Below are 14,908 nucleotides of genomic sequence, written 5' to 3'. Positions count from 1 at the left end.
CAAGCTGCAGTATGTGCTGCCAACTGAAAGTTGGCTCGGTCTTTGTGAGTACAGAGCTGTTCTGATGCCAGCTAGAAATGGGAGCAGCAGAATGCAGCTAACTATGGAAACATCCAGATGCCTACAGCTAGAAATGTTAGTTACTGACACGTCAAAAATGGTAGGCGCAAACATCAATAGCAGCCATATATCTTCTTAGCTTGGCAAAGTTTATGTAAACTTGTCTAGTCAATTAAGCTTTCTTAAACTAAAAAGAACTTGTACCATGGAGCTTTGACTCAGTCCTGAACCTCAGGAATATAATTTCTGCCTTCAAGAACATTTTTGAGTTTTTGGTGTGTTCAGACCCAAGGAGGATGAAAGAAGGGGAGCTTGATCCTTCCCAATGGATCTGTGTGCGTCAAAACCAAAAGCTGTGCCCTGGTGGAAGACTATCTTCCAGATTTCACACCATGAATATAGTCTATCTTTCCTTTTCTCATTAATGCAAGACAACCAGAGTTTTGCATTAGAAACATGCTAGAAGGGGCAAGGAGAAACACTTCCCATACAAGAACACTACTTAATTCTATAGCTGGCACCTAAGTAGAGGTATTGTCGATGTTATGGCAATGAGTCGTGACAACTGGAGAAGCCACGTCCAAACATGAGTGGGGCTTGTGCTTCCACTGTCCCTGATGTCAAGTGACCCTCCAGGGTTAGCATCTCTTACCAGGGGCTTACTTGGAAAACCAAGACTTGAGTAGCAATGAAGCTAAGCTTTTTGTCACCGGTCGGCCAGCTAGCTGAAGCCACAGAGGGTGATCTTCCCTCCTGCACAGTCACAGGGCTAGGTGAGGAGGTAGGATGCATTAGGCATAGACCTGGCTTCCGAACCCTATCCTCTGTAAGCCTTGCTGGCAATCACACACCTTCGCCCCAGCAGCTGAAAATAAATGTGCTGTTGCACATGAAACTGAGCTACGGCATTTTCTTTCACAGAATATGCAGTGTGAAAGAAACCATGTTCCTAGAAAGAAAGGTGTGTGTGTGCTTAGGTTGTTACATAGCATGTCATCAGTCTAGCTCCGTGCATTGCTCTGTTTGATGCCTTTCAAGACCCATTTATGGTCTGCACAGCCTTCCCCTCATGCCCTTGGCAGGCTCACAGTGAGAGCTGCTGCAGAAGTGGAGCATCACGGGTTCCAGTAACACCAGCTGCCAGCACTGGGACTACCATGGTGGCTTTCATCTGTAAGGGGGTGCTAGTGCTAAATGCCAATAGCTCTGCTTTGGGCTGTCCCCGCTGATGTGTATTAGCTGAACAGACGTTCAGGCAATCTGGCTTATTCTTGCATAATAGTGTTTATTTTTTTCTTGATGGGAGCAGATGCAATCACTTCACTAGCTCAATTCCTTCTTCAGTGACACATCTGCAGCTGCCTGAACTGGTCCAGCAAAGTCCCCAAGAGCAGAACTTGGCCTATTTGGAGCCAAATGGCTCCAAATACATTGCCTAAACAAGGAAAAGTAGCTTCATGGTAATTTTAAAGATCAGACAAACTTTTTTATCTTGGTGGAGAGTAAACAGTCCCAAACCTGCTTGTGAAATCCTTCAAAAAAAAAAAAGAAAAGAAATTGCTATAACTTGGCCCCACCAATTCACAGAGGATAGTGCACAAACACTTGCCTGCAGAAGCAAACCCACCTCCCATCCCTGCCTGAGAGGGGGTCCTGCATGCAGTACTCACGATAGCATTGCCTGCTGTCCGCCCCCAGCTCGTAGCCTGGGTTACAGGTGCACTTAAAGGAGCCGCGAGTGTTGAGACACTGGTGTGCACACATGGCCAGCCCAGTCGTACACTCATTCACGTCTGCAAGAGATGAGCAATCAATAAGCAAAGCAGGCTGAACCATCAACATTCTTTCAAAGGGATGATTGTTACCATCATCAAGTTTTTCACCGGTATTTTGCACCCTAAATTCTTCACCAGTTTTTCACACCCTAAATTCTTCACTGGTGTCCAGGCCAACAGAGAAACAGAGTTAAGAGTTCAGAATTGCTGTGAAGCTTCCTGGGAAGCTGGATCACATGAAACTCAAGTGTTGTTCCAGAGAACTTGAGCAGGGCTCTTGGACAGACATCAGCTGAGCGCTCTCATGCCACCCCCAAGAAGGCTTGTGCCTCACTCGTAAATTCACAGACGCTGACAGCTGCTACTGCTGAGCACTATTCTCCCCCATCAGTTGTTTTTCTCCGTGGAAGCTTTGCCGCAGGCGCTTACCCTCACAGGCCCTGCTGTCGGGTGCCAGCCGGTAGCCAGGGTGGCACTCACAGCGGGCAGTTCCGTGGTGGTTGTGGCACCGGTGCATGCAGCCCCCGTTCCTGTCGCTGCAGGGGTTCCTCACTGCAGGTCAAAGCAGAAGAGGCAGGCTTATTGCATACCAGTCCGAGCTCTTGCTGGCATTACGCTTATGGAAGAACAGAGCATCGAGCAGTTTCTAGCAAAAAAGTCTGCATCTGTGAAAGACCATTCTCCACCAGACAGAAAGCCCCTGCTGCTGCTCTCTGTGTGCTGCTGCATCCTGGCAGGAGGATTTACGTGGTGCAAGATCCTGCAAAAGGCAGGCACTGATCTGTGTAAAACCTTTCCAGCAGAAGCTTGGCAGGGGCACGTCCCTCTGTAGAGATTACAGAGCAAGCGCCAGGCAAATTTGCTTCCAGTGCTCCTGTCGGGAGGTTCTGCCAATCCCTGACCTGCTCCAGGACCTGGACAGATGCTACAATCCCCTACCACTGGCTGTGGTTTTAACATCCCAGTTGTTCCTTTTCCCTTAGCAACTTCACAGCTAAATACTTCCCTCCTACTACTTCTTGAATACCAGCTGCTATGAATGAGAAGATTAAATTTCTGCTCTCTGTCCCCTTCAGTTTCTCTCCCTCCTGCAGCTGAGCACAGGTCAGCCAGAAAGTTGCAAGCAGGGGGAGAAGATCCCGTCCTGCTGCGACATGTTGCTGTCCTTCACTTTTCCAGAAGCACGCGCCTTCGTACAACCTCATTTTTGTTGGCTACGCTCCTTCAGCTCTTCCTAGCCTTTGCGAATAAACTGCAGAATAGAACCACAACATAACACGCAGAGTTCTTACTGGGGAGAAGCACTGCAGAGTGCTCTGTTTTGACATCTGAGTGTGCGAGTGCGTGCTCCCTATTCCCCCCACCCCTCAGCCACCCATGAAAAAAAAGGCCAAAGCTCAGCTCTGCCTCCCCAGCCCCCCGTGCGTGCCCGAGGGGACTCACGGACGCAGCGTTTGCCGTCTTCCTGCAGCTGGTAATTGTGCCGGCACCGGCACTGGTGCTGTGCCAGCGTCACCTGCACGCAGTCGTGTTCGCAGCCACCGTTGTTCAGGGCACACGTGTTCACAGCTACGAGACAAAGGGACATGAGTATTTGTCGCAAAAATAATGGCACCTGGACAAGTCTCCTGCACAGGACCAGGGCAAATTGCACACGCTGACACAGAGTCCTGCTAATGAGAATTTAAAATTGGGGCATATTCAACCTGGGCTAAAGCCAGAGCTGTGCTAAAGGTGAGCTGTTGCTGCAAAAATCTGTGTGCAGCACACGAGAGAGGTCACCGGACCCCCTCCAGATGGGGCCCCTTTTCTTTAAAGGTAAAATTGGCTCAACAGTGTCGTATAGCAGCTTAAAATCACTCTTTTCTGCAAAAGAAGATCCCAGCAGCAATCCTGGGAGGTGAGACCGGGATGTGGGAGTCTGGGCTAGGTCCTCCGTGGCGTCACACAGGAGGGAAGGTGACAAGCGGCATGCTTCCTAACAGGGACCTGCCCTCTCCGAAGGGTGCCCGTGTCGGCAAGCACGCTTCCGCACTGCGTTATTGCCAAAATCCTCGTACTTTTATTCAAAGGCAGTCACTGCAGGTGCAATGCCACCACTACTTTAGCTTAATTACTGCTCAGAGTTGCACTCTGGTGTACTCAGGTTTCCCTGTAACAAAACGATACGGAACACTAAGTTTCTGCCTCCATGACGTGCAAAAGACGCTGACTTCACCATGCAAAGCCCAGCTGGTACCATCAGTTCTTCTGGGAACGTTTAAGGAAAAATATTTTAAGATGCATCCTGCATGTCTGCACCTCGATCAGGTGTTATAACCCCCAGCTCAGTGCTTTGACTAGGAGATTTCTACACGCAAGCCAGGACATGTGCTCATCCACACTGCAAGTAACTGATGCTGTCACCAGCAGTGCAGCTGAGCACAGAGATACGCTGGTGGGAACCGTGATTTCATCTGAAGTGCAGCCAGGACTGGGAATTGAGATTCCCAACTGGTGTTCCTGGCCGTGCCACAGCGTTTCTGTGTGGCCTTGCGCAAGGCGCTTTCCTGCCCAAAGGATTTCAAACAGTCAGAAAACAGAAGGCTTTGCCTAGGCTACGGCAGAAAACAGATCTTATGACCAAACACGTGGACTATCTTTATAAGTTTGCTATCGTTAATCAGCCCTAAAATAGCCTTCTCCTCCCCACTTTCTGTTCTTATAATCTGGGACTTCTCTGCAGGATAAGCACCAAAAGCACGATGTTTAATGGGAGATGTGTGCACCTTGCCACCGGCAAGCGGGCAGTTTGCCTGCTTATTTTTACTAGGCTGCAGCTATCCAGGACCACTGACCTTGTTGTATCCAGGAGAAATTTGAGCCAGAAAACAGAGCAGGGAAGGACTTTCCAGAATGGAATTCATGGACTCTGGTAGATAAGTCATCTCAGGGTAACTACATATCTCCAAAGTGATGAAGCCTCCTCTTGGACCATTGCATGACTCTTGAGTTAGCCTACTCCTAAATCTGTGAGCATCTCAGAGACTGAGACTGCTGCAAAGACAGGTGTCCCTTACGGGGGAGCTGGGAAATCGGCCTTTAAAGCCTGTTCCTCCACTCAGGAGACACGAACGTGCACGAAACGCACCGTGTGCTGCACATCAAAGCTGTGTGGGTGCAACACGGCTAAAACCCAGCCATGGTGTGGGATGGAAACCCAGACCTGGTTTCCATAAGCAGAATGGTACGATGAGTTGTGGTATCACACATTTCTGACCTGTTTTTCAAACTCCAGAGTAAACTAATGTGCTGACTCTGAGGAATCTTATAAGCAAGCTAAAAATATCTCTAATGAAAAACATCTCTCCACAAACTAGCACTTCAGGTAATCACAGTGCCCTCAACAACCTCGAGAGTTTTGCTAAGCAGGCGAGCCTAGAAAGCATACGCTAGTAAATGCCTCTGACTTTTAACAAGGTCTCTGAATCCCAGGGCAAGCTGGGTCTGTCAAACACCCATGTGTGGGGCACAGATGAGCGGGTGGGCTGCAGGCACCATCATCAGGTGCATCATGCATGCAGCCCACCATCAGGTACCAACGCCCTGCAACAGGCAGGCATGCGGCACTGCTCTGCCAGGCACTCAAAGGAATATTTCCTATAGAGAAAGCACAGCAAGTAATTTGATTAAGCCTGTCTTGTATATTAGTGACAAACAAACATTTGGCACAGGAGGAAGATAAAAGGCAGAACAGTATATTCATATATTTTTTTCTGCAAGCAGTTCCCTTCCAAACACTATGCCTTGACTCAGAGCTGAGGAGCATTCGCATTTCAAACTTTTAAAAACCAACTTCCCATTGTATGCCTCTAATTACTTAAACAACATTTAGGGGAATTAAAGCAACTTAATAGAGTCGAAGTACTGCCATACACAACGTACAGCTGGAGCAAAACCTATCAGTTTATGTTAGTTGTGCTGACATTGTTTCCAAATCCATTTGGAAGGAAACAACAGAAATGCTCAACGTTCCGGAAAAGTTATGGGTCAGAGTTACAGTACTTAAGCTTTAGCAGAGATGGGTGGTCATTTTAGAAAATTCTGATATATTAAAGTGTTTAATAACATATATTCAGAAATACCCATAAATAATGTGCTTGTTGGAGTGTTCTTTTTTTTAAAAAAAAATAAAGTAAGACTATGCTAATGCCTGCCAAAATATTCCTTCATATGGGAAAACTACTGGGCCAATGTGTAACTAGCCAATGCATCTTACATCTAAAATAACCTCCTAGTATGCAGTTATTTGTATGGATTTGCAGTCTAAATAACCGCCCTCCTTGCATACCCCTAAAAGACAACATTTCAGAGTGGAAAAAACTCATGTCCGGGTTCTTCTTTAACCTACAATATGTAAGCAGGCAGAAATCCTGTCAAGTCTGGACACAGCAGCCTTTCCAAAAGCGTTACTTCTACACACTAAGCTCAGCGTGTCTCTCCGGGTTGCACCGACCCACGCACCAAGGCATGCTGCCGGCACCCACCAACTGATGGAGCTTTGCAAGGGCAAAAGCTGCTCCTGGACGGCAGAGGAATCTTCAGGCACTCGACACGTGGGACGTGGCAACGCTTGGGCACTGCGAGCAGCTGGAGGAGGATACGGACGCAACGGAAGGGACACGCGGTCCTGGTCCAGTGGGTCCTCCTTGGCCAAGGTGCTGGCCAGGCACACACAACCGAGTGCCTGAACCGCTTGTGCCGATCTTAACCAAGGCCGTCTGCCGGCCACTAAGAGAACATAAAAGGTGAAGCACTGAGAGCACAGGGGTCTTGTAGAGCATTGTTTCCTCCTGTGTTTCTTTAGTACAGCTTATTTGCTAGCAAATATCCTCTTCAAGACTAATAACCCCATCTGAGCCTCTCCATTCTGCGATTGCACACGATGACGAAGGGGCCAGCGCACACTGCTGTCTCAGCCATGGTGGGCACGTTCCAGACCACTACGGGTAATGGGAACCAGAAGCCCTTCTCTGCCAAGAGATTCACGCACAGGGAAGAAGTGGCTGGCATCACCGGCTATACGGTGCTCGTAAGCTACACAGCGCTGGTGGCACGCACACGACGCAGCAAGCAAAGCAATTGCATCCTGCAGCGTCGCAGAGCTGCTCATGCTGCACAGACTGGCAAGGCTGCTTGTGCAGTACCACCATTTTGCTAAGATACAGACTAATTAAATTTAACAATCAGGAATAATCAGATGAAACAAATGAAAATGTGTTAAAATTGTTCTGGGTGTCTTTCCATCAAAGCAAGGGCCTTCTAATTCTGGTCTCCTTAGCTGGCTTCTCGCAGAGTTAACAGCCAGCAGACCTCACTGCTGGCCTTGCTTTAATTACTGCTCTTTTTTTCTGTTTACAGAACCACTCTAAAAATATTTCCATTCCCAGATGCTTTCCCGAGATTAACATTTCTGTGACAGCGTTGCCAAATCCAGTGTCATCTTGTACATCACACAGACTTTTGTAATTAAAGCTCAGACAGATTTTCCGCAGATGATATTTCATCGTCTGCAAAAGGGACATTACTTCCATCCCCTCTGTCTGAAGGGAGTGCAGTGCTGCTGAAAGATGCTAACTCCTACATTCTGACCCTCTCAGGCCCAGGAAACAGATAAAAAGGGAGGAAAAGGACGTCGTTTTTACCAGCTGCATATGGGAAGTGAGGCTACAAAGCAGCAGCCTAACACAGGAGTCAATCTAATAACCAAGCTACCCAAGCTCTGTACATCCAGCTGACCTCCTCGGACTGGGAAGAGCTGACCCCAGCCCCTGTAGGTACGCTGAGACACCCTGGGACCCCCTCACTCAGCCCAAGGGCCGTTACCAACCCCCCGCCGTCAGCATGCGCTCCTTCTGTGTCTCTCCCCGCTTGTCCCCGGGGCTCAGTGGCAGAGACCAGTGTGTGGGTCTGCAGCATCCTCACAAACCCAGAGCGTAACCGTCGTGCCACAGCGAGGTGGGGGTAACGCTTCGCTTGGGCTGACTTGGGCTCCTCCACTTAACTTCCCTTCAGATCCGTGTAACCGGCCGGCGGTGAGCTAATACTTTAAAAGTAACTGTAAGCGGCTGTAAGTAGAACTGAGCACAACATTTCCTTTTGCAGCGTCACACAAAACCATCGATTCTGAGAAACAGCTGAGAAACGTGCCACTGGACAAAGAAAAGGTCAGACTTTCTGAGACGTGCAAGCTGTCTGTACAGCGCGTGCAAATGGAAAAACTCTGCAAAGCCCATACGGGCGGTCACCCTCCGCGCACAGTTCGAACCCACAGACCTTACAGCATAGTCCTTCTGCACGCCGTATAAATTGCTGCTATATTTGAGATTCCTTCATTTGAAGTACTCTTAATGGGGATACATCATGTAATCCCAAACTGATTTATTCTAACCTCAGACAATTTCCAGAAACATGTTGTGTGTTAATACAGACCATCTCGCTACTCTGCAGGCCAACAAAAGCAATTGGCTCAGATTAAATTCTTTGCCTTGGACTGGATTTCATCCCTCTGCTGAAACAGCAGAGAAGGACCTGAAGATGTCAGCTTCCTGCCTCCCGCCCATGTGGTTCTGATAAAGAGAGGTAATTTCAGGACGTCCAATGACTCGTTTTGTTCTGTTTCACTTTCAGTAGGATTTTTTTCTCCTTTTCTCCCTCCCTTCTGCATTAAGATCATCAGTGACTTGCTACCTTTGAACAACAAAGATGCAACGACAGAATCTCGCACAATGGAGCTGCAGCTCACCCAAAGCATCGATGACGGTTGAGAGCTTCTGCAAGAGGAGCAGGACACAGGGAAGTGGCTTCAAGCCATTCTTTGTGCTCTCCTGAGCCCCAGGCACCAGAGCGGTTCCAGGTACGCATTAACCCCGGAGAGCTGCTGCTGCCTTTTGGGTCGCATGGGCACACCCTGAGATGCAGGATGCAGGATGCGGGATGCAGCCCCTGCAGGCTCCTAACACCCCAGCTTTCACACATCACAGCCTGACGCCGAAAGCTTGGCCTTGGCTGTAAGCTTTTATTCCACTCCTGCACCACAGGAATCGCGGTCAGGCTTTTGGAGCCCCTCGCTCCCATGCTGACTGATAGGGGCAGACACAGCTCTAGGGAAGGAAGGGATCCTGAGGTGTGAGCGTGCGGGGACACTGGGAGTCTGTCATCAACTGCCCTTGGTTCTCCAGGCCATGTCAAAGGCGGGATTTAGGAATCCCCTGTGGGCCTGTGTGGAGAGCCAAGCTCTGTTCATGCTGTAAAAGGTACTAACGGCCTCGAAGAAAAATGCTTTTAAAGGCAAAACCTTTCTTCCAATCCTACAAAACACAAGGGCTAATCCAAGCAGCTATTTACACAGAGCTGCAACACACTTCATAGGAAATTTCTTTTAAAGGTGCCTAAGTAACTTCTGAAAACTGTTACTGATCTTCCCTGCATTGTGCCTTTTTTACCATCTGCGATACTAAACACAAAGACGTGAACAGTTACCTAGGGTGCAAAGCCATCAAAAGAAAGTAGCAAAAGGTTTCATCTGTTTTCCAATTCTTTGACACCTTCCAGAATAAAATCAGCTTCAACCTTCCATCACAAGCTTGGAATAATAGTTCGGTCTGAAGGTGGAAAAGGACCAATCTCCCTGAGTCCACCCTGGAGAGGCGAGCTCTGCGCCCAGTCCTGCACTCCTGGGGTTAACGGCCACCAGCCTCCCAGGGGAATTCAGGATCATCCCGTTTCAGGCAGCGCTGCCAATTAATTGAAGCTTTTGCGGCTTTTGTGGGGATCGGAAAACATTTAAAGAATTAGATCCGTGGTTTTACAGACCTTAACAAGAAACTTCACGGCAATAGTCTTTTTCTGTCTCCAGAACGCTCCCTGGCTCGCGCTGCTGCTCGCTGGGGCTGCCAGCAGCTTCCCAAAGCCCATCTCCACGCCTGACCCAGCCCAAGGTGCCAGCATGCTGGCAGCCCTGGCTCAGGCCACCAGCAGCACTTCGCCAGCCTCCGAGGGCAGAGAGGAATGGGCAGGAGAGTCTCGCCATCTCCAGTTCCTAGCCTCTTCTTTTTAGTTAGTGGCATTTTTTTTTTTTTTCTGTTTTAGCAGCACTGAATCTTACCTGTCCAGCAAAATCAAAGCATATCCCAAGCTGAAGAGAAATGTAGCTTTTATCAGTTAACCTAATCCCTCGGAACCACGCAGGGAAAAAAACTATCCTGGCTGAAGTCAAGTTAGTGCCTGAAACTTCACAGGGCTGAAGAAACATGGTTCTGGCCCTCCTGAGCAAACCCCACTGACCTGCAGCCGAGGAAGCAGCTGCCAGGCACTGCAGCATCTCTGCTCTGCTCCTTGCGACGGTGGTTACCTGCCCTGACACACCTGCTCTGACCCACGCTGCATCATGCTCCGGCTCCAGCCCTGCCCTGCACCACAACCCATCTCCTCGCAGGTACCAACCAATTCAACAACCATACAGCAGCTCATTACCAGGTAGAATTTCAACTTTTTTTCTCCCCACACAGGGGGCTATCATGCCTGCTCTCTGCACTGCCCTCACTCAGCCTCCAAGGCATTGAAAAGCTCCTCTGCTCCAGGGGACACCTTGGTGCCTATGGCTTTGGTGGCTGCTCATGCTGCTTTCCACTGCTCAGTCATGTTGTTCTGCCTTCCTGTTGGAGCTGGCCTCAAGGTCAGCATTGAAAATGCCTTCCTCTTCCCCAGCAGCGCTGGGAAAGCACTCCTGAAACAGCAGCGTGGCAGTGTGGAGGGAAGGCAAGTGGAGCAAAGCCTCCTGCCTTCGCTGCTGCCTGTGCCCTGCCATCGCTGCCTGGTAGCTCCTCAGCAATACTAGCTTAATAAAAACTGTGGGATTTCCAAGACTGGAGCAAAGCCTCTGCCTTTGCAGCGTAAATATTTATGTAGATGGAGCACTAAAGGAAAGAACCACTTGTGGGTACTTGTGAAAACACCACAGAAAGCGAGGGCTTGCTCAAGGGCTCGGGATTACCCTAATGTGACCCATGGAAAGCCACCTGACCGGACCACAGCTGCTGCCAGGCTCACAGGCACGCTGCCCCAGCGTCAGCGAAGGCAAGAAACCGGAGAGCGCATCCCACTGCAGCAACCAAACCGGGGGCGAAAGCATTCCCTTGGTGGCCTCCCCGCTGTCACCAGCCAAGGTGCTGCCCTCGCCAGGGCTCTGCTGTGGGGTGGGCTTGTTCCAAGGGCACCAATAACCGGTATTTACACAAATCAGGGCTGTGTCAACTCAAACCACGTCACGCTGGGCTGCGCGTGACTGCTGCCGTGCAGCTGGCAGATGCAGGAGGACAGCTGCTGGGCTCCGGCACCAAGAGCCACCATATGGAATCCATAGTGGCAGGGAGCTGTTCACCAGGGAACAAGCGTCAGGATGGGGAGTCGTGGCACGTGGGCACCTGGGGCACAAGGCAGCCTTACATCTTGGGTACACAGAGGGCAGCCACAAACCCCAGCAGAGGAGTAACCTCTAGGTCTGTGCTCTGTCCCAAGCTTTTACTAGAAAAAGATGCTTACTCCTCCCCCTCCGCACAACCAGCTTAGTAGCTTAGGACAGAGCTATTACAAAGGTGTGATACATACGCACACTTCTGTCACAAAAGCGTAAAGAACAAAAGCCACCAGCCCTGAAGCGAGAAAGCCAGATTTTTAGGTCTGCTCTGTTGTTACTTTAGAAACCGCATTGGACAATTACGTAGCGAGAGTTTTGACTCACCCTGCCTGGTCTGCATCTACTTTCCTGTGTACTTTGTGGATCACAGGGGTACAGGCACCACTGAACTAACAGCAGATCCTGCCAGCTCCACTCCCCAGAGCTTCCAGAAACTGCCCAAGTTACTCCTGTAGTAGATCAGGTTTCATGAATAGAGACCCCTTAATTTTGGCAGATGAATTCCAATGCTGTGCACGTTATGGCAAATACTTGCTCAGAAGTTTAATGCAAAGCAGGTTTGCAGTGCTCAGCGCAAGCTGCACGGAGCAGGGAAGCCCTGCCTGCCCAGATCCCGGCAGAAATGCTCCACACGTTGCAGCCACACCAGCAGGTAAGCCTGAAGAAGGAAAGCAAAGGATGGAAATTGCTTTTGAACAAGAGATTCCTCCCTCTAGTGATCCCTTTTGTACTTCCTCTGGAAATTGCTTCACCTTCTGGGGCTGACCCTGCTGAGAACATCCTCATTTCAGTTTGCCTCATGTTTTATTCTATGAGGCAGAGGCGGCAGAACCACTGTATACCACAAAACCAAGAACTACATATTACAAAGAAAATTATTAGATGACAAACCGCATACATGCTTACAGGCAAAGAGCAGCAATGCATAGCCATCAACACAAGTTTAGATGCTCAGTGCTAGAGCAGTGGGCTGGGAATAATTGGCTTTTTTCTTTACCTTGTGGTCCTTTTGCTTCTGGATTTTTCCAGCGAAATAGAGGGCACTGGGTGAACTTGCACCATAAGGGCATGTCTCACTGTGCCTCTTACAGCATCGTCATATAGCAGGGGCAGCTGCGGAAAGATGTGCCATTTGTGCTGCTCTGGGCATGGTGGGTACCACTTCCTTAGGTGGCATTTTTTCTACTTGCATCACCATTCCCAGCTGCAACACACAGGCTCACACAGTCGTTCTTAATAAACTCTGGGACACGACTATATTCTGAGAAATAAAACAGCAAATGGCCTTTGTAATACCATCGCCCAGGAATTCTTTCCACTTGCATGAAAATATCCCTCAAAAAATGGAAAAATGTGTCAAAAAAAAGCTGTGAGAGAGAAGTGGTTTAATAAAAACAACAGCAGCAGCAGATGCTGGGAGGCAGACTCCAAGCTCCACCCTGGTGTCTCTGAGCCTCTAGTCTGGGGCAGGCAAACAACAAAATCTGAAGAAATTGGCCCAGAAAGCAGCTGCAAGCCAAACCTGGCATCTGAATTGTAATGTCTGGACACGCACCGTCCAAGCGGACGCATGACCAGCATCCCAGGGAAGCAGGTTTGGGGATTATTATGGCCACATCCCCACACACAGCCATGCTTATTTTCACTTGTCTGTCATACCTAGTGCATACTGGGCAGACTGGGGAAACAGCCGAGGCAGAAATGGAGACTAACTTCAACCTTTTCATCATCTAGTTTATGTATTTGTTCTGAAAATGCTGTATCTGATATATCCTGTATCAAAAGCAGAAGCTGGAAGTTACTTCTGAACCAGAATAAACTCAGGAACTGCAAAGAAGTCAAAATTGTACATGTCCACGCTGAGGAACAGCAAACATTATGAACCCAGTAACAGAAACACGTTAGGGAAGACTACCAGGATCCTGAGAAACAAAGGAACTCGCAATCCATCACTGTCATCTACAGTTCCCTGCAGAGAGGATGGATGTGAGCGGGGAAGCCGGTGTAGGCACTTTTTGTACAATGCCACACATTCACAGGTAGCAAAAGGGCTGTGAAGAAATAGAGATTCTTGAGAACGTAGGACTGTGACTTACCAATGCAGGTCCTGCCATCTGTGTGCAGGCGAAAGCCTGGCTTGCATTCACAGTAATAAGATCCAAGGGTGTTCACACATCTGTGCTGGCAGCCACCATTGTGGACCTGGCACTCGTCAACATCTGCAAAGGAAAAGGGAAGAGGGGAAAACAATTAAGTGGGCATGACGGTATCTGAAGTCAGGATTATTTATCCTCTGTTGACTGACTCCACATTTGAGAAAGGAATGCAGAGGGAACAGAATTGCCATTTCATTGTTTAATCAGTCAAGCTATTTAAATTTCAAGGACAAGCATGCAACCAGTGGGGGGTAAAGAAAAAAAAGAAAAAAAAATCAAGCATCTTATTTGTCAATTAGCATAAAGCATCCTTCATCTCGTTCACCTCACAATGGTCACTTTTCCCATTCGCTCTAAGATTGTGGATTAATTAATACTTTACGCTTCCATACTCTTTATATGTGGAAAACAGGCTGGGCTGGTCCATCCATTACTTCCATCAACGGTGGGAGCAAACAGCTAACGTTACAGACCGAAGTGAGGAGGAACAATACGAAACAGCCAAGTTCAATGCTGCGGTGCCACAGCAGCAGATGTTCTCATCCTTTTGAAGCACAGAAGCTGGCTTCCACCGAGCTCAGCCAGGGGTCACAGGTGAGAGGTTTTACTGCCGTGCTTCTCATCTCAGTGTTTTGCAAAGCGTTTAATGCATTTCACACCATTTGCACCTGGAACTCACTTGACCTGCTGCTGAAATGCAGCAAAATCTGGGGTATCTAATGATAAGCTATGCTGAGAATTGCTACGCATCACCAGAGACGAGAAAGAAAATGTGTTAATACCTGGAGAAAGTTATTAAAATGGATTTGTTCATAATTATACGATGCTTCAGAACATGATGAAGTCCAACTGGACCCCTAAATGTTGCAGAATGCAAATGGTGAGACTCTGACCACAGGTCCCCAGCCCTCTCCTCCCAGCCCTGTGACAGGAGCAAGCCCGGGAGAACGGAGGCAACAAGGAATCCGTAGGGCCAGTAACTCTGCATGTCCATGTTTCTTGGTAAAGCTACAGGTCCTTGAACAAAACCATCCTTTGAGCCAGCAAAATCTTCTGCCAAGCACTGAGACATCTTTCAAGAGCTGAAATAGGAACTAGCCCATGAGACAAAAAGTCCTGTTACATCTTATTATCAGAGCTTCAAAACCAGGGAGGTAGACGGCAGCGTGTTACCAAAGGGGAGATCCCTTCCTGTTTCACAGACCTTACACTGCCTTTAAGCGCTGGGAATAACTTCCAGAACTGAGAAGAAATGTAAAAATGTTTGGAGCGCCCAGTTACATGGTGCTAACTAAGATGTGTATCAGAAGCTTGTCAAAGGCAATTTCAAGTTTCTGAGACATAAGACTCTTTCATATGGCTATAATTAGAAATAATAGAGATGTTTGCGGATATGGCTGCACAGCTCCTTAATTCCTGCCATTTGTGTGTGTACACGTATACATGTGCACTATCTTTCA

At 48.6% G+C, this 14,908-nt stretch overlaps 1 protein-coding gene across 3 annotated transcripts in view; it reads right to left on the bottom strand.

The window, feature by feature from the left end:
• The window catches only part of MEGF6 (multiple EGF like domains 6), a 107,225-nt gene that overhangs the window by 26,622 nt on the left and 65,695 nt on the right, over positions 1–14,908 (bottom strand). For all 3 annotated transcript variants that reach the window (XM_056332289.1, XM_056332290.1, XM_056332292.1), the window contains 4 exons: positions 13,389–13,511; positions 3,279–3,404; positions 2,265–2,387; positions 1,731–1,853 (listed from right to left, as the gene is read on the bottom strand). In XM_056332289.1, coding sequence (XP_056188264.1) covers positions 1,731–1,853; positions 2,265–2,387; positions 3,279–3,404; positions 13,389–13,511 — 495 coding nt within the window. The remainder of the gene's footprint in view (positions 1–1,730; positions 1,854–2,264; positions 2,388–3,278; positions 3,405–13,388; positions 13,512–14,908) is intronic.

This window comes from Falco biarmicus, chromosome 3 (genome assembly GCF_023638135.1).
Source record: "Falco biarmicus isolate bFalBia1 chromosome 3, bFalBia1.pri, whole genome shotgun sequence".
Classification (NCBI taxonomy): Eukaryota; Metazoa; Chordata; class Aves; order Falconiformes; family Falconidae; genus Falco; species Falco biarmicus.
This window is presented reverse-complemented; position numbering and strand designations above follow the sequence as displayed.